This window comes from Lissotriton vulgaris, chromosome 7 (genome assembly GCF_964263255.1).
Source record: "Lissotriton vulgaris chromosome 7, aLisVul1.2, whole genome shotgun sequence".
NCBI classification, from domain to species: domain Eukaryota; kingdom Metazoa; phylum Chordata; class Amphibia; order Caudata; family Salamandridae; genus Lissotriton; species Lissotriton vulgaris.
In genome coordinates this window covers 644,209,264-644,234,345 of record NC_141695.1, presented here as the reverse complement: position 1 = coordinate 644,234,345, position 25,082 = coordinate 644,209,264, and the positions used below count along the sequence as shown (strand labels likewise).

At 46.4% G+C, this 25,082-nt stretch overlaps 1 protein-coding gene across 4 annotated transcripts in view; it reads right to left on the bottom strand.

Moving 5' to 3' along the window:
* Positions 1-25,082, bottom strand: part of SPAG9 (sperm associated antigen 9) — a 1,654,314-nt gene that overhangs the window by 931,730 nt on the left and 697,502 nt on the right. For all 4 annotated transcript variants that reach the window (XM_086930851.1, XM_086930853.1, XM_086930852.1 and 1 more), the window contains one exon: positions 1,563-1,655. In XM_086930851.1, coding sequence (XP_086786977.1) covers positions 1,563-1,655 — 93 coding nt within the window. The remainder of the gene's footprint in view (positions 1-1,562; positions 1,656-25,082) is intronic.

The following is a 25,082-nucleotide window of genomic DNA, read 5'->3' as shown; positions in this document are numbered from 1 at the left end:
ATTGTTTGACAATGTTCAACATTCCTTTCATCATCTTTTTGTGTTGAATGTAACAGCTGCCGTCATCATCGCCATCCTAGGGTGAGAAACTCTTCCCATCACTGCTATTGTCCGAGCCAAAAAGCTAGTGAAGTGTATGTACCCAACTGTGTGGGAGCAGAACTGCATCTGAAGGATTCAGAATGGGCAGTGGCACACCAAGATATGGACGTAGTCTCGATCAAAACGAAGCTGGCTTGGAGTCGTATACCACAATGAATTGCATCCCCTCCTCCAGTGCCAGTACAGATTTCAGTGCCAGGCCCAAAGGCAGTACAGAACCCAGAAAGGTGGCACAGACCCGCCGGTGGTAATCGGACTGAAGTCCTGGCAGATCCTTCGGAACCAAAGACTAACCAGAGGGAGCCAGAACCATGACAAAGATGTGCAATCAATGCCTCTGGAAAAGTTTTGACTTGCTGGGATGTCGTCGATGGACTCAAGAAATCTGGGTGCATAACGACCAGGGATAGAATTGGCCCTGCCGTGGAACTGGAGCACAGTGACACACCCTCGCATCTTCTCTGGAGAAAGAACCAGACAAATTTGATTGCATGAAAGATTTTCTGTAGGGAATGACTTCGGGAGTGGGTCCATATTCTTTACTTCAGGTTGGCGCGGAACTGGCGAGATAATATCAGAATGAAACCGTCTTTGCAAGGTTTAAAACGTGAATACTGAAAACTTTGTAAGAAAATCTATTTAGAGAGCGCAGAAAGGAGGCAAGTTTTGGATCAACGTCTGAAGGCGCGAAAAGAAAGGAACTGATGTACACAGGTGGCGCTTGTATGTGGCTCCGTTACTTCTAGAGCAAAACGGGGTTGATGCAGAGTTGCACATCACCCTCTACTGACACACAAGAGCACTACTTTTGAGTTTTTGCATTCAGTCTGGTGCCTGGGGATATTCACAAGGAGAGGAATCTGCAGCTAGAAGTATCCATCAGAAATAATGGTACTATTACAGAATTTATTGTATCTGCTGCATAACTGTTTTTGTTGAGTCTCCACCTTGTAAACTACCTCCTTGCGAAGCCATTGACTGCCCACCCTTGCTCCTCTCTGGCCTAGGTTAGTGCCACAGCACATCAGACCCAGTGAAATAAGGAGAAAAATGACCCAACAACCTCAGTTGATGCTTGCTGCCCCATGGCCCCCAATAAGTTCAGATAAGTGGTTAGTTCCAGAGTTCTATGATGATATGACTGTCATATTTAGTCATGTTACTGCGTGGCATCAAATGTGCAAAGTAGATAATTTGTTTAACAGAACAAGTATATTTCTGGAACATGTTGCCCCTTGGATAATTTGAAATTAATACCATTCAACAGACCTGTACAGCATAAAGATTAACCAAACCTGCTCCAATGTAAGAACATGCTAAAGACAAACCCCTTCAAAGCTACCCCTCCAATTACTTTCTTTGTATCAATGCCTTTGACCATATACAGCACTCTGCTGCCTTTGGCTAGGTGCATGCTATCACAAATACCACATACAGTGAAAAGACAACAACGCGCTTACCTTCATTGAGGCATCCTTATCATTCAGTGGCCTTAAATAGACAGGCACAGGTAGATTTTTCATCTTGTTTTCATTTTGGTTATCACTGGTCCCCTAATTAAAAACAAAAATAAAACATTAATAGAACGCTGTTTTGCAAATAATCAGACAGTGGAATTTTTAAATGGGAGCATCAAGTTCTGTCTTATCTTGGAAGTAGTAAGAAAAATATATTCATTCTGGGTCTGTTAAATACATATGGAACTTTATGTTTCATTAAAGGGTCACCAAAATTGAAAGCTATCTTTTGTTTATCTGTACTCAGTGGACCCTTAGCGTACAATCCTTTTCAGCAAATTACTGGACGTAAGAAGGTGAGCTGTATCCATTTGGATGCAGTTTAAACACAAACCATATTCTGGACTAACTGCTGACAGACCAACTACTAGCTTCCTTCAATCCATATACACCACTCTTTTTCTCACTCCTCAAAGAGCCACCTGACAGTCAGCAGAAAAATCCTTTGTGCCCAATTAATGTGAATAATCATGTTAGGTAGAAAAATGAATTACAACCTGCAGAACGAGGATTGTAATGTTAAGGCACTTAAGCATATGCCTCTAGAATGAAGTTGGAAATCAGTTTCAGTATGTATATATGACATTAATGTTTGGTATTTGTAATGTATAAACTTTGAATCTCAGGTCTAAACATCCTATGTAATAATAACTAGAAACTTATGAGCAATTACTAGTGATAGCACTGTATAAATAATGTGTTGCGCTGCGTGAAAAAAGTAGATAAAGTTTCAGTGATGCATGCCAAACGTAATAAACCATAATTGAAGTGAAATAATCATGCTGGTTATACTCTGAATATCTGTAATACAGTTTTGTTTTCAATGGTCTATAGTTATATTGGAATGGAATGGAATGGGCCAAAACAAGAGTCCAAATAATTTCCTTGTATTTTAAGAAAATACTTAATTGTTAAATATGAGCTCACTATTATTCAGAAAGAAATCTGTGCTATCTAAACATTTGTGAATGCATAAATATAAACTAACGCCCAGACACTTTATAACTAACCTATATCCATATAAGCTATCTTTGGTGCACTTTAGTAACTGGAATAGGTGAAAGCTTAGTCTAGCAGAAGGTGATAGGGTGAAAGGAATAAAATACACAACTTAAAATAGTTGCACATGCAAATAAGGTACAGTACAGACCAAGGAATTTGTGTTTTGTTATATTAAGGTACCATCTAGAAAGTGTCTAAGATTGAAGGCAGGCAATATTCCCATAAGAATAAAATATGCATACAAATCCACCAAGGATTTTGTTATTAACAGTTTATTCCATACCATGGTAAAGATGCAAATGTTCAAGACACAACATTTTCATGTGGCATACACATATATAAATACATACAATGAATGTCTTCCATCCACCATAAAAGGATCTGGAAATGGGCAGAACTTTGGGAGATAATAAAGTTGAGGGTACAGCAGAAGGTTGGCACACTAGACCATGTTAGTTTCATACTCATGCATTGTCTCGATGTCCTCAGATGAATTTGATGTAGTGATATTGGAGATAGAGGAACATATACTGGTGAAAGAAATAGGAAACCACATACTTGGATGTGCCTCTATGTTTTTTTCCTGTTGGCTGAGAAAGTTCTCAGGCCAATTGTTTTAGAGCAGGATTAGAGTAAGTTTTCAGACTTCTGATTAGCCCCTAGAACAAGTATTACTGGAGGGGTCACAGGGCATGATGAACAAGTCACTTACTTTTGATCCTTGCATTAGAACAGTGTTTACCAAACTGCAGGTCATGAGCCGATTTTTTTGAGGGAGCAGCAAATCCAAGCAAAAAATAAAGATGCCTTAAAATTATGTGCTTATCTTGTTTCATTTTTGGTGCTTCAACGACAGAGGTCAAATGTTAGGTAACGACAAGTTGTTGTTTATTCTTTTAACATGGGAATGGGATTTAGTTTTCTTTCTCTGACTGCAAAGTGAGAGGTATTTTTAAAGTGAATTATGTACAATCTTAGAATGTCTTGCTTTGCAACACATAACAAAATGTAAATACCTTTAAATGAACTGTATGAATTTAGCAGTTTGGAAAGCAAAAATGAAGCACAAGTTTTTGGGAATTCTGAGGTTTGCTGAGAACAGAGATTTCAATAGGCTTAAAACAAATAAAGCCACTTTAAGAGGTGATGCTTAAATTATAAATATTCACGGAAACCCCATTCCCACTCAATCATTTGACTGATCTATATTAAATACTTTTAGCAGTAAAGGGAAGTGCTGAGCAAAGTTAGATGCCATTCCAATGGAAAATGTGCTGTCTGTAAATGACAATGCGCTACCAAACGATTATGCCAAATTACGCCTCCTCATATCCATTAAAGGTAGGCGGGTTGCAAAAGTCTGTAGTTTTTAAAAAGTGGGTTGTGGTTCTAAAAAGTTTGGGAACCACTGCATTAAAAAATTCCCCAGCCGGCAGACTGGATACAGAAAATCTTGTGCAGCACTTCTGCGTATCAGTAAGTAAGTAATACTTTATTTGATTTGATTTAAATCATACAAAGAGCGGATTAACCACTAAAAACACGCACTTCTGCGTACCAGTAGATAGCACAGATGGACGTTGGCTGCGTCGGAAGTGAAGTGCACGGTACTATATAGGTGCAAACCTAGTGCGCTGACATCAGTTTCTTTCATGACTATTTCCACACCAAAAATGTGGAGTCACAACTGAATGATGTGTGACTAGTGTGCAGACAGCGAACATACTTAAGGATGAAGAACCAAATTGCAGGGTCAGGGAGTAATCTGCAGTTAGAGAGACTCTATCCGAAAAAGCATTACCAAAGGTAAGTGGCTTGTTCTTCTGATAGAGACCTCCTGGGAGGGAGGTCTGCAAACAGTCTCAAAACAGAAAGTTCTGGAGGACTGAACGGACAAAATGCCAGCCTCGATCGACATAGCTGTACAAGCAGTAGTGCTTCACAAATGTGTGAAGTGATGCCCAGGACATTTACCCCTCATGCTTACACAGCAGTAAAACTTGGCCCTGGTAGAATTTGACCATAGCCCCTATGGAGGCTGCCTCTTAGCTATTGCATAGCAGATTTTGATGAAGAGTACAATCCATCAAAAAATGGTCTGTTTCAGCACCACCTTGCCTTTTTTCATTCCAGCGGACCCAATGAAAAGCTGATCGCCCACCGAATGGAAGGGATCTTTTTGAGTCTCTCAACTTCCTCAGAAGGAGGTGGTGTGAAAAATGTCAGTAGCATGATGATTTGGGCGACACGGAAAGGAGACACCACTTGTGGTAGAACGAAGGCACTTGTCCAAAGAACTAATTTGTCAGTGTAGAGGCTAGTTTATGGAGGTGTAACCGAAAGAGCTTGAAGCTCATAGACTCTCCTGGTTAATATAATAGCGACCAAGAATACTGTCTAAAAGGACAATAGTACAGAGAACGGCTATGCAGGGTCTCAAATAAGTGACACATAAAGAATGTCAGAACCAGATTCAGGTTCCATTGGGACATGACAAAAGGGGTAGGAGGGAACAAATGTTGAAAACTCTAAAAGAAATATGTCACAGCAGGTGACTTGAACAGTAAGGGCAGATCCAGTAGTCACAAAGAAGCAGAGATGGCAGAAAGATAACCTTTAACGGTTCCCAAGCCAAAGCCTTCCAAGGCTAACACCACAAACAACAGCACCTCCACCTAGGATTCAGTAAGTGGATCAACATTTCAGGAGGAACACCAAGTCATAAATCTGTTTTTTAGGTGCAAAGCAAAGGTGCTCATCTGCTTCCCCAGCTGACCAACCTAAACCCATGGCAGGAGTATACAGCTTTTGTTGAGGGGCACCTGGCTGTCAGATGATATCACAGATCTCGGAGTAAGATCAAAAGCATTAAACTGTTGCCGCTCAATCTCTATTAATTGAGGTGGAGCGTGAACAGGTTTGGATGCAGAACCGTGCACTATTGCTTTGACAGAAGGTCCTCCCAAAAGGGCAGCCTGATTGGCTGAGAGATGCTCATGATTCGGAGTTCAGGATACTAAGACCCTTCGTGCTCAAACCAGAGCCACCAGGATGACTTGAGTCCTGCTGTTCTTGTGGCCACGAGGAATGAATAGTATAGGTGAAAAGGCATACAGGAGTCCTGGGTTCCACCCTAATCAGAATAAATCTCTGGGCAAGGGCAGCTGTGGAAACTCCAAAGTGCAGAAGTGCCGACAGTGCGCGTTCTCAGTGATGAGGAGTAGACTAAGGCAAGGTTGTTTCCCTTCTCGGAAGAGACCTAGCGCCATCTCCGGATGTAGATGCCAATCATGAACTACAAGATAAGAGGGGTACAAGGGAACCCAATAGGTAGTTAAGGACCTTGGGTAGCAATTTCTGAAACAACAATGGTCCTTAAAAGGAACTATAGAGGCGTGGAGATAAAGTATAGTCTTCAATGAGCACTATATTCATTGGTGTCCAGCCGGACACATTTTAATTAGTCTAGAGATTCACAGAATAATCGTAATGTAGCAAACAAACAATACAGTGGGACACAATAATGCATCCAAAAAAGGAGGTCAGCGGACGTCACCTTGGACGAATGGTAGGACTTTCAGCTATCGTTTCAGAAATCATGATCTACAAGGCATCGTCGGCTGAGTTAGTCTAGTTGGTGTTGAGAGATCACGCCAGGTGCTGCATGACCAGAAAATGTCTTTGTACTTCAGCCATGTCAATCAATCAATCAATCACGACATTTATATAGCACGCTACTCACCCGGGAGGGTCTCAAGGCGCCAGAGACGCAGGGCCTCGTGAAACAGTATCCACTACCCCACTCCACTCTGCTTGTTGCAAAACGCTATGGCAGTGGTGCTGTTCGTGAACACCTGAACTAGCCTTCCCTGGATGAATGGGAGGACGTCCTTCAAAGCCAAGCAGACAGCCCTCAACTCCAGAAGATTGGTATGAAGCAGAGATTCTACTGGAGACCAACATTCTTTGATCTCTACCTCGCCCAGGTAGCCAAGCCAACCCAGAAGTGATCCATCGGTCATCACTGTGAGCTACAGGTGGGGCAGGGAGAGGGGGTCTGCTGCTGATCCAAATGGCGGCTCATTAACCACCACTGCAGATCTTTTGTATTCCTCTATGAAACCTGGACCAGGCGAGAGAGATTGCCCTGGTGCTGAGCCCACTGGAACTTCAGATTCCACTGCAGACACCATATCTGCCATCAAGCGTACTTCACCAGCAAGATGCAGGAAGCCATAAGACCCAGCACTCTCAAAGTCAGTCTCACCAAATTTCAGGACCGAGGTAGAAACATCAAGATCATAGCACGAATATCCTGGTCTGTCCGTGCGGAGAGTAAGCACACAACTGCACTGTGTCCAGAATAGCTCCAATAAAAGGGAACCTTCTGAGGAGTCAGGTGTGACTTTGGCATGCTAATAGTGTACCCCAGCAAGTGCAGAAGATTCACAGTAATCTGGCGGCGGGCAACAACTGCCTGTGGTGGGACCGCCTTCCACAGTCAGTCTTCAAGGCATGGCAAGATATGCCACTGACCTCCGCAGATGTGATAAAACCACTGCCATCACTGTTGTGAGCATTTGAGGGGCACTAGTAAGGCCAAAGGGGAGCACAGTAAATTGGAAATCCCCATGGCCCACTATGAACCGCAGGTAATGTCTGTGGGCTTGCAGGACAGGGATATGGAAATCCGCATCCTAAAGGTCCAACCCTTCCATCCAGTCCCCAGGGTCCTAGGCAGACATACCCTGAGCTAAGGTTAGCATTTTGGATTTCCCTTTCTGTAGGCAAGCACAGAGAGGTCAAAGATCGATGATAGTATGGAGGCCTCTGTCCTTTTATGACAACAAAAGTAGCAAGAATAACAACCACCCCCTACTTCTGATGCTGGTAACCTCGCGATGGCACCATTAGCAAACAGAGACTGCACGGAGCAAGGAAAGATGGCCCTCTGTCAGCTGTTCTGGGAATGGTAGCAAGGGTGGAGAGGTTTCCAGAACTGAAAGGGCATAACTCGTCTGATTTGATTTTATATATATAGCTAATGACAAGGGTGTCTAGGCACGGATATCCACACTGGAGGAGAGTTGGTAAAAGAAAAAAAAGAAACTGATCTATGAAGAAGGAAAGCATAATGTCTTATTGATTAAAAAGCCAAGTTTTAAGAACCTTCCTGAACTGGAACAGTTCTGAAGAGGTTTTTAGGTGCACAAAAAGGGTGCTGAATAGTTTAGAAGTAGTAATGACAAAACATCTGCTTCCCCAGATGACCAACCTAAACCTAGGGACATTTGCGAGGTTTGCAGTAGAGGAGAGAAGAGTATAGGGCATACCAGCAGAACTTGTGTTTTAAATACTCGGGTCCAGAGATGTGCAAGGCCCTAAAGGCGAAGCACAAAGTTTTAAAATCAATCCACTACCTTTAAGGGGGTCCAGTGAAATGAAACAAGTGCCTGTTTGGTAGACTTGCGTCTGAGGACCAGGGCATACCAGCAGAACTTGTGTTTTAAATACTCGGGTCCAGAGATGTGCAAGGCCCTAAAGGCGAAGCACAAAGTTTTAAAATCAATCCACTTCCTTTAGGGAGTCCAGTGAAATTAAACAAGTGCCTGTTTGGTAGACTTGCGTCTGAGGATTTCTAAAGATTAGTGAACAAAGCATTGCAATAATCTAATTTGGACACAACGAGAGCCAAGACCACTGTCTTTTGAAGCTCATGCGGCATAAATGAAAACGCTAAGCAGTTTTAAAATTAGGAAGGTGAAGGAAGTGGTGACAATCAGGTTCTTGAAAGATAGAGAGGTATCAAAAATTATTCCCACATTTTTTGCTTTGGTGGTGGGTGTGGGATGCACACTTAATTCTTGTGGCCATTAACTAGGTGATTCAGTACAAGTTGAAGCCTCCACTTGTCAAAGGATATTTCTTGCCGTTGGGGCAGGTTGTGCCTTATCCTGTCATTACCAGGACGGGTGTGCTGTGCATAGGACCCATTAAATAGGTTTGGTGGCTGCAACAGCCAGGTGTGGATCCGCTTCCTCGGCCACACAAGGTCTGGGAAGCTTGCTGCCCTCAGGGTAAAGGTTGGTTTAGCAGACACCCATGGAAGCCATGGCCGTGGAATCGGAGAAAGGACGGTTGCCGAGAAACCAAGGAAAGTTCATGGGATCTGGCGGTGACTCAGGTATCTTTAGAAAGCTTGACTGCAGTAGCCGCCTCGGTGGCAAATAGGCAGGAGCCATCAAAAGTGAAGTCTATCAGAGGTGAATGGACAGCCCCAGAAAAGCCAGTGGACCTCAAACAGCCGTGGAGAAGGAGTGATACTGGTTGAGGCCATGGCATGCCATGGCATAACCTAGTGACTCAGTGCTGTCCAGTCCATACTAAATGGTGAACTATGCTGCATCCCAGACCATCAACCAATGCCCGGTTCAGAATGGCTCGTCCCTCTTCAGGAAGCATGGGCAGCAGCTGTGCAACCAAATCCCACAAGACAAGACTGTATTGGCCTAGAGACACATTTAGTGTTAATCGATCACAATGAAAAACTGGTAGAAGAGATGATACGCTACCCAAAGGTATCCAGCCTCTTGGATTCCCTATCCAGTGGGATAGTAGGAAATGCACTTGGGTTTACCTAGGCTGTCGAGGCCTGCATCACCAGGCTCTTGGTAGAGGGATGCTGGGAAAGGACATCTGGGTCTCTAGGGGTGGGGGGATGTCAGCGGACAATCATTCTATGCACAGAGCCCCTGTTCAAGGTTTAGCCCAGGGAAAGATGCGCCCTCCTACATGGCATGGCACTGAGGAGTAATCAGGCCAGAGTCTGGAGAGGTGTCCAGGCCACTGGCTTCAGCCAGCTCCTCATACCAGTTTTCCTCCTGGTAGGAGTCATCCTCCAGGAGGCCATAACTCTCTTCACTATCCTTGCTAAAACAACTTCTTGTGCTTCTCGGAATTACCCAGCTTCAAAGAAAATGACATGGAGCAGGATGACAATCGTTCATAGGACCGTCTCTGAGAATGGACCTGAGATTTCACTCAGGACTGGGTCCAGAGCGGAGCCTTCTGCTGCAGTGTCCCCAGGAGCGTCATCCACTTTCTGATGGATCTAGAAAGAAAGGGCTTGAAATGTACACTGCATGCTGGTAAAAATCTCCCTACTCATGACAGATATTAAGGTTATTATTTTTGAAGATAGACCCTGTACTTAGACAGGCCTTCTTTACAGAAGTTGCATGGAAAGCAGAAGTACTGTCACTGATCATTCCACCCTCCCCTGCCCCCTCGGACAAACATGAAATGTCAAGCAAAAGAAGCAAAAACTATAGTGGGGAGACTACACAAGAGGAGTAGAACTTGAGAAAAAAGCAGAACAAAAAATGTGATAGCAAGAAAAAAAAAATTCACAAGCTAGACAAATAACTGATGGAGAACGATGGAAAGAAAAGGGAAAGAAAAGTATCAAAGAGCAAGTAGAAATACATTAGGAAGAGAAAATGGGGGATGAAGAAAATTAAAATGAAACAAGAGAAAGACATTAGGCAATAGGACGAAAAAACTAAATAGTGCACTTTGCAAAAGAGTGAAGAAAATAATTTACTTACTTCATATTACAATTATTGAGAATTGGTACCTTACATAGATTCACATGCTGAATCATTCCCCGTCACCGAGATGCGAGTCCCATGGTACCAAAATCAAGCAGTATTTAAATAACACCATAGGCTATAATGGCCCTGAGCCATGTTTTATATAGCCTATCTATGTACTTTAAAAAAAAAAAAGGACTAAATGTTGAATGCAACCCATCATCTGCTAGCATCCTCTAGAACCTTCCCAGAATAGTCAGTCTTCCTCTAATTCTTCCAGCACAAGTGAGAATTGAGTGTCTTATTAAATAAATGGAAGCCGCCTCTACAGGGAGGAGGGTGGGTGCAAGCAAATTTATGAAAGATGAAATACAATGATCCAGCACTCCCCACAAAAAAGTGAATGGCAAATGAGTATAGCAAAAATTAAAATCCGTTCAGCAGGTCTTTTTTTAAAATGTTCTTTATTCTTATTCTTCAAACGATCGTAACCTACGATCGTTTGAAGATAACTTTTTTGTGGGGAGTGCTGGATCATTGTATTTCATTGTAAATTGTGGGAATATTCCCTTGGGAGTTTAGGGGTATTGAGCTTCAGGTCCCTAGCACCCAGACTCTATGATCACGTAGACTAGATTATTGATAGGTGCAGTCAAAGTCAAAGTCAAAAACTTTATTCGGAAACATGTAAATCATGTCCATAAAAGTACATAACAATACATACACCACATATTAAACAAACAAAAAATACACTTGGCAATCGCAATCTGCTAAAAATACAGTAAGATACATATATATGTCAGATAATAAAAAGGACGGTTCCAATAAATAAATTACTTTAAAATTGTAAATTTAAAAAATCATGCTTTTCCTAGAGCTGATAGCCCTGAGTATATAACTAGCCGTATAAAAACAGATGTCAAGGTGATGCAAATTAAAAAGTAACTTCATTGCCGCTTTAATAGTTCTTGCTCCATATTTAATAAATAGAGGTTTTAAAAAGAATTTTCGATATTCACTGTACAGGTTACATACAAGTAGAAAGTGCTCTGTGCTTTGTTCTGAAAGGTTGTCACACCGACATGGACCTATAGGGCGCATCTTGATCTCAGGGAATGCAACCAATAAGTGGGCCGTACCCATCCTCATCCTGGTGAGGACAAACCGGTGTTGCCCTTTAGTCACCTGGGGGAGGTAGGGATGTAGGCCCACAAATTCATTCAATTGGTTATAACGTATACAGGTGGAAAGCTTGAGATCATCCATATCTCGTTTTTCTGCACAATGATCTAAAAAGATTGATTTCAGACTCTCTTTAGAGAAGTCCGAGGCAGAACAGTGATCTAGTGTAACGTTTAATCCAAACACCCTGGAAACGGTTTCAATTGTGTACTTAATCCATGGGATTTTAAGAAAAAAGTCTAGGCGTAGACAGTCCTCAATAATAGCCCTGTTAAATGAGGTTTCGTCTTTCATCCAGACCGAGCGCCATAACATCAAAGGTCTCAACAGTAATAGATCATTTAGATGTTGTAATCCTAATTCTTTGTGGACCAGACTGTTAGCGGTGGATGTCGGGAGACACAGTAATTTTTTCAGAAAAATATTCTCTTCTACCTGTAAAGGTTCTACCCTGGATACCCCCCAAACCCCTGCTCCGTAAAGAGCAGCTGAGAGACACCTGGCTTCAAAAATTTTAAGCATTACCTTGGGCCTTCTACTACCTAGTTTACTTGCAAAAGCAAATATTCCGTTGGCGCTCCTGGTCATTTTATCACGCACCACCTTGTGCTCAACATCCCAGCGCCCATTTTTAGAAAAGGTAACCCCCAGGTAACAGAAATTTTCCACACATTGCACCACCTGGCCATCAATGTGATACCTATAGGGCTTTTTAGTTTTGACATTGCTGGCACCACACTCCATCACATATGTCTTGCTCTTGTTGATGGCCAACTTTCTTTTTTCTATAAAGGCCACAAATTTGTCCATCAAGAGCTGTAGACCCCGGGGGGTCCTAGAAAGCAACACAGCGTCGTCCGCATAAAGTAACACAGGGATGGTATTTGTGTTTACTCTAGGGGCGTCCGCTGGTGCTTTCTTAAGGATCGAGTCTACTTCGTTGATAAAAAGAGTGAAAAGCAGGGGTGCCAGAACGCACCCTTGTCTAATACCTCTCCTGACCTGGAATTTATCTGTACATTCGCCCGAAGGCCCATATCGGACACTCGAGCTGAGTCTCTCGTACAGGCGGGCCAGGAAATATATAATTTCCCTAGGTGCTCCCATTTCTAGCAAGGTAGTCCATAGTATGGCGTGATCCACCAAATCGAAGGCGCTGCTCAAATCAGCAAAACAGAGGTAGAGTGACCCATTTTTTGCACGGGTGTATTTCCCTATCAGGAGTTCCAGGTTTAAACATTGTTCAATGCAACCTCTTCCTTTCCTGAACCCGTATTGGCAGTCTGTCATTATCTGGTTAGACTCTGCCCATTCTTCTAGTCGGGTGAGGAGTACACGGCTCATAATCTTGACGGACGAATCCAGTAAAGAAATTGGCCGGTAATTTTTGACGTTTCCTCGGTCCCCTTTTTTATGAATCGGAACTATTATAGATTCAGACCAGGTACAAGGAATAGTACAGTGAACGGCAGCATTAAAAACTTTGACTAGTACTGGTCCCCAAGTCTCAGGTGCAAATTTGTATACATCCACTGGGACACCGTCGGGTCCCTGGGCCTTTCCGCCCTTACTTGCCTGAATACTACTTAGGACCTCCTGTAAGGTGATATCTATGTTAAGTACTGGCCAGGAGCAACTTATCGGCAACATTTCAGTTTTAGGGTTAAAAATACCAGAAAAATGCTGGACCCATGATTCCTTGCCAACATTTGAGGTCAACACGGGGAGTTTGTCATCCTTTAAAAAGGGGCTGTTAACTGCTGCCCAGAAGAGGGTACAGTTGTTTGAAACAGCCGCTTGATCAAAACGCTCCCAAGCTTCCTCACGTAATGCAGCTTTCCTTTGCTTAAGGACTGAGTTGTAGTCAGATCTAAGCTTAGCTACAGCTGATTTATCTCTAGGTCTAATGGATAATGCCTTTTTTAGGGTTTTCAATGCCACAGTACAGGCATTATTGAACCAGCCCTTTGCTTTATTTTTAGAATTTCTAGCAGCCCTAGTAAACTTATCACTAATAAAAACATTGACTCTTGTAAAGTAAAAAATACAGGCCTTCATATTTGAATTCTCTTCGGTAATTAATCTAATGTCATTTAAACAGCCAGAGATAATACAGTTTGAGGTTACTTCAGCCTTATCCCCAGCCCACCTTATTCTGAATCCGTTCGGCCTGTGTGCTTCAATGTTTGTGATAGGGCTACTATCTGGGGTTATGCAAGCATCCCAAAACCTGGTTTCGATAACAAGACAATTATGGTCACTAATCATGTGGTCTAAAACCTTGACACCAGAACTAGAAATAGCTAGTTCGGAAGACATGCAAATAAAATCAATTACAGAGTTCGCTCCTCTCCCTACAAAAGTTGGCAGGCTATCACCCTTCTCATCCTGCTCAATCTCTATAATCTCCATGTCGTGGGCCAGGAGGAAAGAGTTCAGGGTTTCTCCATATGTATTGTGTTGGAAATGTATGGTTGGCTCTCCAACACGGTTCAATGTACCACACAACTTTTGATTAGAGAGTGGGCAAACAGAAATGTTAAAATCTCCAACATATATAAACTCAAAAACAGTATTGGAAGCTTTCACCAATTTTTTGATTGCGACGTCTAGTTCTAAGATAACAGTATATCTACTAACATCAAAAACATTATTATACATGTTTATCAACAGAATGTTTTTGCCTGCCACATCCACTAACCATAACAGTTGGGAGTTATTGCCTACGGTGATATGCTCCTTCACCCTAATTCGCATTTTCACAGAAATCAGAGTCAGCAAACCACCTTTGGCCCTCCCTGAAGTAGTTGCTACTGCTGGTAGCTCATATGCTACAAAACCGTCAAGTCCCTTAAAATTTAGACACCAGGTCTCTTGCAAACAAAGAATATCGAATGTTCTAATTAATTCTAACCATCCTAGTACTTCAAGTTTGGACACTAATCCTGCTATATTCCAACTAGCAATGTGGCAAGATATTGATGCCCCTTTTACAATGTTACAAACAGCACCCACAGACTTAGGCAATGTACCACCTATAGAATTTGGGAGCTGAAGCAAGTCTACTCCTGCGAACACTTCGGCCATCTCCTGACTAACCTCTTGTCAATCGCAGTTATTAAGACCAGACAGGGCATCAAATCTGTTATGTAATAGTAGGCTCGGTACAAGGGGAGAAGTCCAGCGGTTATGTATATTTAGGTTTAAATTATTGTCCCATCCTAGTGCTGGCGTTTTAGGCAGGGTTACATTATGGTGTTCCCCATAGAAAAATTTTAATGTTAGGGGAACAACCGAACCTCTTCTGCGCTGAGGCGGAAGAATATGTGTTAAGACATTTGGTAGTGTATTGGAGTGTGCAAATGTGACCACCACACAATCCCCTTTAAATCTTTTGGGGCGATTCCCTATCCAGGGGACACGTTTAGCTGTTTTAATTTCATGCGACAGTTGCTGTGCCCCTCCGGGTGCTAACCTCATGTTACCTGAGAGCCAATGGAGGGCCTTAGGTGCAGTCATTATTGCCTTATACCCTGGGTTCTCTTTTGTTGTTGAATTTATGAAAGATACCAATACTAGATAAATGTAGTTACAGGTATTTTTTTATCCAGTATTGGGGTATCTTTCATAGATTCAGATGCCTGAATCAGAGTAGCAAGCAGCTGCATCCAATTTTTGTTTGTCTGTTGTGGATGGTGGGTGACTCATATCACGTAGTGAACCCCAAAAATTGGAGGTAACATGAAAACCCCCCAAGGGCTATACCTGTGCGTACTATTATGTTTATCAATGTACAGAATATACTCTTAAATGAAGGGTAAAATCACTTATATACCAGCATTTCCATATACGCAGCATTAGCGAGAGGTAAGGGAAAGAAACAATAGCGTAACTAATAGTAGACCTTACTTAGTTATTCTTTGTATCTTCCAATACATTCCAGTATTTGAAACCACCATAATAGCAAAAAACTCTTTCCAATGGCTAGAAAGAGGCTTACTCTAATGGAAGAGATGACAAAGCACTGACTGGCCTGCCGCTGCATTGGCATCCTGTGTGGATTCCAGGCAATAGTACTGCATGAAGGTATGAGTGGTACTCCAGGTTGCAGCACAACAGATCTTTTCGAGAGTCACTCCCGCAAAGAGGGCCGCTTCTAAAGTTTTGTTAGCTTTGACATGACAGAACTGTACCACAGCCCATATCCATCTTGTGATTGTGGCTTTTTTTATTGCAGTCCCTTCTCTGACTAGGCCATAGGCAACAAGTAATTGATCAGTGTTTCGAATGTCCTTCGTTCTCAGAAAATAGAACTTTTTCTTGCTCTGCATGCATTGATGATAGCGCAAAAGACATATGGGTCTGGCTTCAGAAAGGTGAAGAAGTTCTGGGAACCAATCTTGCATGGGCCACCTGGGCGCAATGAGAATCATTCACCATCCTCCCAGCTTCATTTTGGTCAGTACCCTGGGAATCAAATGGATGGGGGGAAAAACGAAGGCATACATCCTTGACCATCACATCGAAAGGGTATTGCCCTAAGACTCCGTGAGGGGAAACCAGCTGGCACAGGACCGTCATTTGGCGTTCTTGTTCGTGGTAAATAGGTCCAGAGCTGGCTTTCCCCACAAAGCAAATACACCATCCAGCTGGAATTGGTTGAGTTCCCATTCGTGGAAATTGTCTGAAGCTCTGCTGAGACCATCTGCTAGCGTGTTGTGTAAACCTAGAACAGGCTCGGCCCTGAGAGAAACCCTGTGCTCTGTTGACCAGCTCCACAGTTCTTGCACTTCGAAAGAAAGTGTGTGAGAGTTGGCCCCTCCCTGTTTGTTCATGTAGAACATACTGGTCGTGTTGTCCCTATGGACCAGTGCAGAAGAGCCTGCTATTCTCAGCAGTAAGGCATGTAAAGACAGGAATATGGCCTTGAACTCCAGGATGTTGATATGACTTTGTTTTTGAAAATTCGACCATTTGCCTTGAATTTGAAGGTACTGCAAAGGACCTCCCAAGCCTTCCATGGAACCATCCGTTGTTAGGATGCATTCAATCAATCAATCAAACATTTAAAGAACGCGCTCCTCCTGCTACTGCTCGAAAAGCCAAGTCTTGAGATGTTTCCTGAAGGTGAGATGGTCCTGGGTCATTCGTCGGTGTGCGGGGTGGGAGTTCCATGTTTTGGCTACCAGGTAGGAGAACGATCTTCCTCTGGCGGTGGTTCTGCGAATCCGTGGGACGGTGGCGAGGCTGGCGGGTTGGAGTGTAGAACGAGAGGCGGTTGTTGAGGTATTCAGGGCCCATGCCGTGGAGCGCTTTGTGTGCGTGGGTGAGGAGCCTGAATGTGATCTTCTTGTTGACGGGGAGCCAGAGTAGGTTTCTCAGGTGGGCGGATATGTGGCTGTGGCGAGGGATGTCGAGGATGAGTCTCGCGGAGGCGTTCTGTATGCGTTGTAGTCGTTTCTGAAGTTTGGCGGTGGTTCCGGCGTATAGGGTGTTTCCGTAGTCCAGTCAGCTGGTTACGAGGGCTTGGGTGATTGTCTTTCTGGTTTCGGTGGGGATCCAGCGGAAGATCTTTCGGAGCATGCGCAGGGTGTTGAAGTATGATGATGAGACGGCGTTGACCTGCCTGGTCATCGTGAGGGAGGAGTCCAGGATGAATCCTAGGTTGCGTGCGTGGTCCGAGGGTGTCGGTGCAGAGCCCAGTGCTGAGGTCCACCAGGAGTCGTCCCAGGCGGATGGGGATTGTCCGAGGATGAGGACCTCCGTCTTGTCGGAGTTCAGCTTCAGGCGGCTAAGCTTAATCCATTCTGCGACGTCTTCCATTCCTTCCTGTAGGTTGGCCTTTGCGGTGGCTGGGTCTTTGGTGAGGGAGAATATCAGCTGGGTGTCGTCGGCTTAGGAGATGATGTTGATGTTGTGTTTGCGTGCAATGGCGGCGAGGGGGCTCATGTAGATATTGAAGAGACAGCCTTGGGGTACGCCGCAGATGATCTTGGTGGCTTCTGAGCGGAAGGGAGGGATGCGGACTCTCTGGGTTCTGTCCGAGAAGAACGAGGTGATCCAGTCCAGGGCCTTACCTTGGATCCCAGTGTTGAAGAGGCGGGTTATTAGGGTGCGATGGCATACGGTATCGAAGACTGCGGAGAGGTCCAGGAGGATGAGGGGGGTTGTTTCTCCGTTGTCCACCAGGGTCCTGATGTCGTCAGTGGCTCCGATGAGGGCAGTCTCGGTGCTGTGGTTGGCTCGAAACCCGGACTGGGATGGGTCGAGCGAGTTGCTAGCCTCGAGGAATGTAGTCAGCTGTTTGTTGACGGCCTTCTCGATGACTTTGGCCGGGAAGGGAATAAGAGAGATGGGGTGGAAGTTCTTGAGGTCTTTGGGGTTCGCTGTGGGTTTCTTCAGTAGTGCGTTGATTTCTGCGGGATTCCAGCTCTCAGAGAAGGTGGCTGATGTGAAGGAGTTGTTAATGATGTTTCGGAGATGGGGTGCGATGATGGTGTCAGCTTTGTTGAAGATGTGATGGTTTTTTACAACAACAGTGGTCCCATGCAAAAAAGATAAGAGAAAACAATGAATATAGACACAATGGAAACTATATTGAGTAATATGACTTGTCCAGCCGGACAGAGGTCAAGAACTTTTACTGTACACTTGATAAGTCACATAAAATACCTTCAACAATTCTTTAGAGTAGGACACAAGACTGTGCCCTTACGCTTACAAATTGGCAAGGTGAAGAGGTAGTGAAGGGACAGAGAAGAGTATTTAGGCAGAAGTGAGCGATTTCTGTAAATACAACAGTAACAGAAATTCAGTTCACACCATTACAAGCATATCACATTCGCGATACATTTTAGGTATATGGTGTTTCAACAAGTCGACGGCGTTTCGATCCCATTTACATCATCATCAGGACAAAGAGTATGCCTAAATATTACAAGCCACAATAGCCTGGTTGAATCCGAGGGAATCGGTCAGGCAGAGTAAATGGAGAAGGCGGGACATCACGGCATCAGTAACTATAATTGTGATGTCATACACCGGCCAGGGCTCGGTTATAGAAGAGTTGTTGCGCGCGTTAGGGCGAACAATCAGGTCATCATCCCGTTTGTGGGTGAGGGAAGGGGTGAGGCTGACCCGAAATAGGGTGCAGGTGACGCGCCAGCGAATGGCTTGGTCGCGTTTTACCGAGCCGATTGATCAGGCTTCAGATGTCTTCCCTGGCAGTCATGTGATGGTGGCATGGGTCCGAGGGGGAGCCGGAGTGGATGGAGTTCATGACGTTGGTGATGTCTTCAGTGCTGATGGGGTCCAGCCGCGGAGGGTGGTGGTGGTGGTGGTTGTCGGTTCAGTGATTGGAGGCGGAGTCTGGAGTCCTAAGCTGTCGTGTATATCTGCGATCTTTTGGTGGAAGAATGTGGCGAGGGATTTGCAGAGTTCTTGTGACGGTGTCATGTTGTTGCTGGCACTGGGGTTGGAGAGCTCTTTGACGATATTGAAGAGTTACTTGCTAATGTGGGTGTTGTTGCCTAGTCGCTCTTTGAATGATGTCCTTTTGGTGATGCGGATCGGCTGGTGGTGTTCACGGGTGGCGATCTTGAGGGCTGTCATGTTTCCTGCAGTTTGTTCGTGGCGCCAGGTTTTTTCGAGGGTTTGACAGGATTTCTTTGATTCTTTGAGGACATCTGTGAACCATGAGGTTTTCCTGTTGCCGGACATGCCTGGGGGGTTCTTAAGTGGTGCGAGGTCGTCGGCGCAGTTCGTTATCTACTGTGCGAGGTTGTGGGCTGCGTCGTTGGTGTCAGCGGTGTGGGCTGGTGGGTTCTGGCTCAGCGCTGAGAAGAGTTGGTCTGTGGTGATTTTGCGCCAGCATCTGTGGGGGATTTGTTGCGTGCGGTGGTGGGATGAGGTCTTTTTGAAGGTGAAGTGGATGCATCTGTGGTCGGTCCAGTGTAGTAGAGGAGTGGCTGAAGGAGATGTGGTTGCTGGCAGAGAAGATGGGGTCGAGCGTTTGGCCAGCGATGTGGGTGGGGGTGTTCACCAGTTGCTTGAGTCCGAGGTTGTCGAGGTTGTCAAGTAGGGTGGTGGTGTTGTTGTCGCTGTTTTTCTCCAGGTGGAAGTTCAGGTCCCCAAGGAGGATGTATTATGGTGAGGCTAGGGCGTGCAGGCTGATGAAGTCGGCAATGGTTTCGCTGAATTGTGTGCGTGGGCCCGGGGGTTGGTAGATGAGCGTTCCTCTAAGGGTCTTTTTGGGGTCAGTGTGAATCTGGAAGTGTAGGTGTTCAGCAGCGGGGAGCGTGTCTTCGGTGATGGTCGTGATGTTGATGGTGTTTCTGTGGACGATGGCGATTCCTCCTCCGGTTTGGTTGACACGGTCCTTCCGGGTGATCTTGTAGCCGTCCGGAATGGCTATGGCGATGTTGGGGGCTGAGGAGGGGTTCATCCAGGTTTCCGTGAGGAAGGCGACGTCCGGTGCTGTTGTATCGAGGAGGTCCCACAGTTCGACGGCCTGCTTGTGGACGGAGCATGTGTTGAGGAGGATGCACTTGAGGTGGTTGTTGTTGTTGTGGGGTCCGGTGGGTGGTCTCCAGGATCGGAGGGAGGTGTATTTGCAGGCTTGGCAGGTGAAGGGTCCGTGTGTTCCCTTCGGGGTGGCTCTGTAGCAGGCGGGTGTTCGTCTGGTGTTGAGGGCGTAGAGCGCGGCGGAGTTGTATCTCAGTCGGGGGCTCTGGGTGGGCGCGGTCCGGACGGGCGCAGACGGGCTTGCCTTTGGCGCGCCTTCGGTGGGGAGGGAGGGGCAGCTGGGAGGCGGGAGCGGGGTGGCGAATGGGGACGGTGGGTGGGGCGGGACCGCAGGGAGCAGCGGCGGGAAAAATACAGGGAAAACAACAAGGTGAATACGTGGGAAGGGGGCACAAACAGTAAAAGAAGGTAAAGGGGAACCAGGGGGCACGACAAAGGGCAAAAGACACAGGGGATAAGTAGAGGAAATAAAAGTACGAATACAAATACAGCAAATACAATCGCAATCACATAGGCGGCAGTGACGGGGACGGTGCCTGAGGGCATGGGACTCACACAATCAGGCGGCCGAGCAAGGCGGCAACAGGAGCGGGGATGCACACAACACAGGTAGGACCGTGTGGTGGCAAGGGGGGCAACCTACCTGGTGACAGGGTCAAGGGTCGCTCCCTCTATCACCGCACGGCCTCCATATGAGGGGCTGTGGGAGGGAAGGGCAGCTGGGAGGCGGGAGCGGGGTGGCGAATGGGGACGGGGGGGGGGGGGGCGGGGCCGCAGGGAGCAGCAGCGGGAAAGAATACGGGGAGAAACAACAAGGTGAATACGCGGGGAGGGGGCACAAACAGTAAAAGAAGGTAAAGGGGAACCAGGGGGCACGAAGGGCAAAAGACACAGGGGATAAGTAGAGGAAATAAAAGTACGAATACAAATACAGCAAATACAATCGCAATCACATAGGCGGCAGTGACGGGGACGGTGCCTGAGGGCAAGGGACTCACACAATCAGGCGGTGGAGCGAGGCGGCAACAGGAGCGGGGATGAACACAACACAGGGTGGACCGTGTGGTGGCAAGGGGGGCGACCTACCTGGTGACAGGGTCAAGGGTATGTTTTGCAAGAAAGAAAGCCCTTTTGAAATGTTTGGAGACTGGTACCACCATAGCATGGTTATCCTCATGGCTGGAGTAATCTGAATGATGTCTACGAAAGATCCCGACGCTTGAAGCCATTGCTTTTGCAATTCTTCCTGGAGAGGTCGCATTTTCAGTCTGTCTGGACAAGGGAAGGAGGTCTATCGCTGATGAGCCCATCCCTAGGAGCGACTTGTATTTCCTTAATGAAATTAACTTTTTTCTTGAGATGGCCATAATCAATTGCCATAGACAGGTTTGATGTTCTTCCAACAAGAAAACTTTGCATTGGAATGTGTCCAATCTGGCTCCCAGATCGGAGTGGCTGGTTTTCTTTGATCTCCTTTGTATTGCCTGAGAAATAACAGAATCCTGCTTAGGGTTGCCTGTCAGGCAGGAAGTGGAATCTGCTGGGGCCCTGACCTTCTTCTCTATGCTGGAGAGCACTGGTGGTATCGTGGTCGGGGGTCTTCATTATCTTCACTCCCTCTTGCCAGATGTAGTCTATGATTGGTATTGTTCGCATGGATTTCCTAGATTCCTCTTTAAAATCATACAGGAAGCAGTCATTATGTTTAACAGCCATAGGGAGATGGAATCTATTAGAAGCCCTGTCCATTAAGTTGTGGAAACCCCCTATGTCTTCAGGAGGGGAATCCGCTGGATGGCGTGACAGAGGAGAGGGAGTAAGAATGATTTAGTCATCCCAAGGATCTGCAGGCGTAGGTGTTGAAATTTCACCTTCTTCTCGCTCCTCGTCTGCGGAGGAAGGGCTTACCAGATCAGTCTCCTACATAAGAGGGCCTGGTACTGTAGGTGTCACTGGCTAAACTGGTGTTTTAAGAGACTGTTGTTGAACCAGAGACAGCTCCTTGTGAACATTTTGAGATGGAAATCTTTGTAGTATGCCAGCATAGACTGATGGCTCTGAATCAAGGGTGGAGGACATTTTCCCATCTCTCTAGGGCGAGATTGGCGAGTATATTCATAGTGTTGATAATGACATGGCGGTACCAGATAAGGTTGATAGTATTGTTCATCTTCATAGACCTCATCATCTTCCTGGCACTCAAAATGCAACTCTGATGGACCATGCACCACTCCGTATACTCCATCATCATCCTCATCATCTTCTTCCGACTCCTCCAGGTCCAAAAGGTGCGAAGGAGGCAGAAGGGAGATCTTACAATATGCTGACATTTCCGGATAAAAATATTTTTGGGGCACCTTAATTATTGTCAATGGTGGCGTCAACAGAATTCTGGCCACCGACGATGGAATGGCGGTCGCCGACAGTCATGTTGCAATCGATGTTGCCATCAACTGTGTCGTCGTCGATGGTGTAATAGTCGACTGATTCGGCGTCAGCGATGTTGCCGTCAACAGTGTTGTCATCAGCAGAGCTGTGGTCGACGGTGGCAGCGTCAACGACAGTAGGGATTTCAGCGGTATAGTCGAAGATGGTATTTTCGTCGACTTCGCCAATGAAACCTTTGTAGACTACACAGATGGGGTGGACGTCAACGATAATGGCGTCAACGATGCTCTCATCGACAGTATGGACCCGGAGATGGCTGCTGTCGGTGTCGTACCTGCCGTCGACTGGACCAATGATGTAACAGTGTAACTTGTTGTTGTCGATGATATAATGACTATTGTCGACAGAGGCGGTGTTGATGGGGATTTTTCAGTTCTGAATTTCCCAGGATCTGATGATAAGGCTCTATGGTGCTCCTTGTCTTTCCTCACTGTAGTAGAGGAGACTGAAGATGAAGGCTCAGAGGAGACTGGGCATCTTGCACCATGATGGTAAAGTCTGGGTAGTAGGAGTTTGGAGCCCGGCAACATGGGCGCTGTGTCGCGGTCACGAAAGTTCATGCTACGTGCGATTATGGGCCTTGGGGGGGGGCAACCTGGTTCGGTCGGGGGCCCAGAGTGCGATGAGCGCGTTCTACAACAAAGCCAAACGTGTCAGTTAGTAGGGTCTTGACAAAATGGTCTGGACGACCAGTGGCAGTGGACTCCGGAACTCCCAGAAAGTGAATATTATTGTGCCTGCTGACCGCCTCAAGGTCTTCGTTCTTAATCGCCACGTCCTTGAGAATGGCTTTGACACGCTCTAGTCTTTTGAGCGACTGTGCCATGCCATCCTCTATGTCCGATATGCGTGCCTCCTCCACATCTAAGCGCCTGTCATGTACATGTAGTTTGGCCCCAAGTTCTCAAGTTGCTTATCTAATGTGTCAAACAGCCCATCCAGCGACCTGAAACCTGCTCTTAACTCATGTAGCAGTGAGGAGGAAGGAGCACTGGGATCGCCATCTTGGTCCGCACCTGGCCCTCCCGCCAGCATGTCGGAACTGCCCTCTGGCACCCTTTCAGTGATCTTCTCAAGGGAAGGATTTTTTTACTTAGGATCTTTGCAGCCCATGCCGCAGTGCTGCGTTGAGGAAGGGGGGGAAGCAAGATGATAGCTGGGCAAAAGGAGGGCGTGAGATGAGTCCAAGTCTTTCTGCCAGCAAGATGAGAGGAAAAAGAAGACGTGGGTGGAGGGTGCACCCAGTGAGCAGGACTACATCGCTGCGCGGTTCGTCGAGAAGTTTAGAGAGTGTCTAGGCCTCAAGTACTCCGCTGAATCTCTGCAGATGTCGAGGTATGACTGATCAATAACTGCGTCACACTGCAGTTATGAGGTACGCCGGCAGAAATGCCCGGAGTCAGGAGCAGAAGAGGCGGGGGCATCAGCAGATGTGGAGAGGCCAAGGTGCGTGGTTCAGACACCCCTATCCGAGGCAGAACTCCACCAAGCAGTGACGCCAATCAAAGGCCCCCGATGGTGGGGGGAGCGCCAGGGAGGTAGTATCGCCAGCTGGTGGCCGTGCACTGAGCAGGCCGGAATAGCCAAGCGTCACGCGGGGGCAACCGGGTGCCAGGGATGATGGTTCCAACTCAAATCCCCCCCCCCCCCCCCCCCCCCCCCCCCCACAACCACACCAGTGAGCGAACGGGAGGCTGCCTCCCAGGCTCGCCCGCGGGGCCTCAGGGAGTAGTCGAGAATAGGCGAATCCGCTCAGGCACAGCCAAACGAGCTCGCACCTCAGGCGGATCAAAAGGTGCTTGGAGTGGGGGTGGGGTATTGAGAAACCTGCGCCCAGTGCACTTACCTCAGTGTCTGCCGTTAACTTTCTTCTGGTCCAGCCTCTTACAAAGCCGATCGGTGCCGGGATCAGGCTGAGGTCGATGGAAGCCACGCCCTCCGGGTCTCTGAGTGCCAAGGAATCTGTTGTGTTGCTCTCAGCCTTGTACAAGAGGAACCATTCTACGCACTACACATCCAGCGCTCCAGTGATGGCAAGCTGGGGACCGCTAGCGCCACATTAGGAGGGGATAATGCAACAGAGCTGGAAGCGGCTGGTGGTGCTTTTGTGGGGGGATGTCGCAGGAGACAAAGTGGGTCCCCAATGGAGAAGTGTGGCTCACTGGTTAGAGCAGGCAGACCCTGAAGCAGAGGTCAGACCCGGGACCAGGGTTCTATTCCCGACGCAGCAGGGTCTTGAGCTCAAATGTCCATGGACTCGATAATTCTCGCTTCGGTGCCTGACCTAATCATGGGTTCACACTCTGCAACTCTGGGCATTAAGCTTGCTTAACCTCCACAACGGCCCCCCCGCGGCGGGATGCCTGGCTTTCACCTTGGGGATGCCCTGTAGGGGCTATCTCACAGGGAAAAGCCAGGACGGGTTCCCAAGGCAAGCGCGGAGATACCCCTTCGGGGAACGATTCAGGCGCTATATAAGAAACATAATAATAATAATAATGATAATAATAATGGAGGCACAAAGCCTACGGCTCACTGACCGGTTAACTGTTGCTCCTGACACAGGTCTCACCAAGGCATCTAACAAAAGGTCAAACAGAGACTCATTATAAGGGAGTAAAGGCTTCACTCCCGTCTCACTTTCATGAAGAGCATCCACCAAAGGGTTTGTGGACAACTTGTAGGAAGCTGGCTCTGTATATACTATACCAAAATG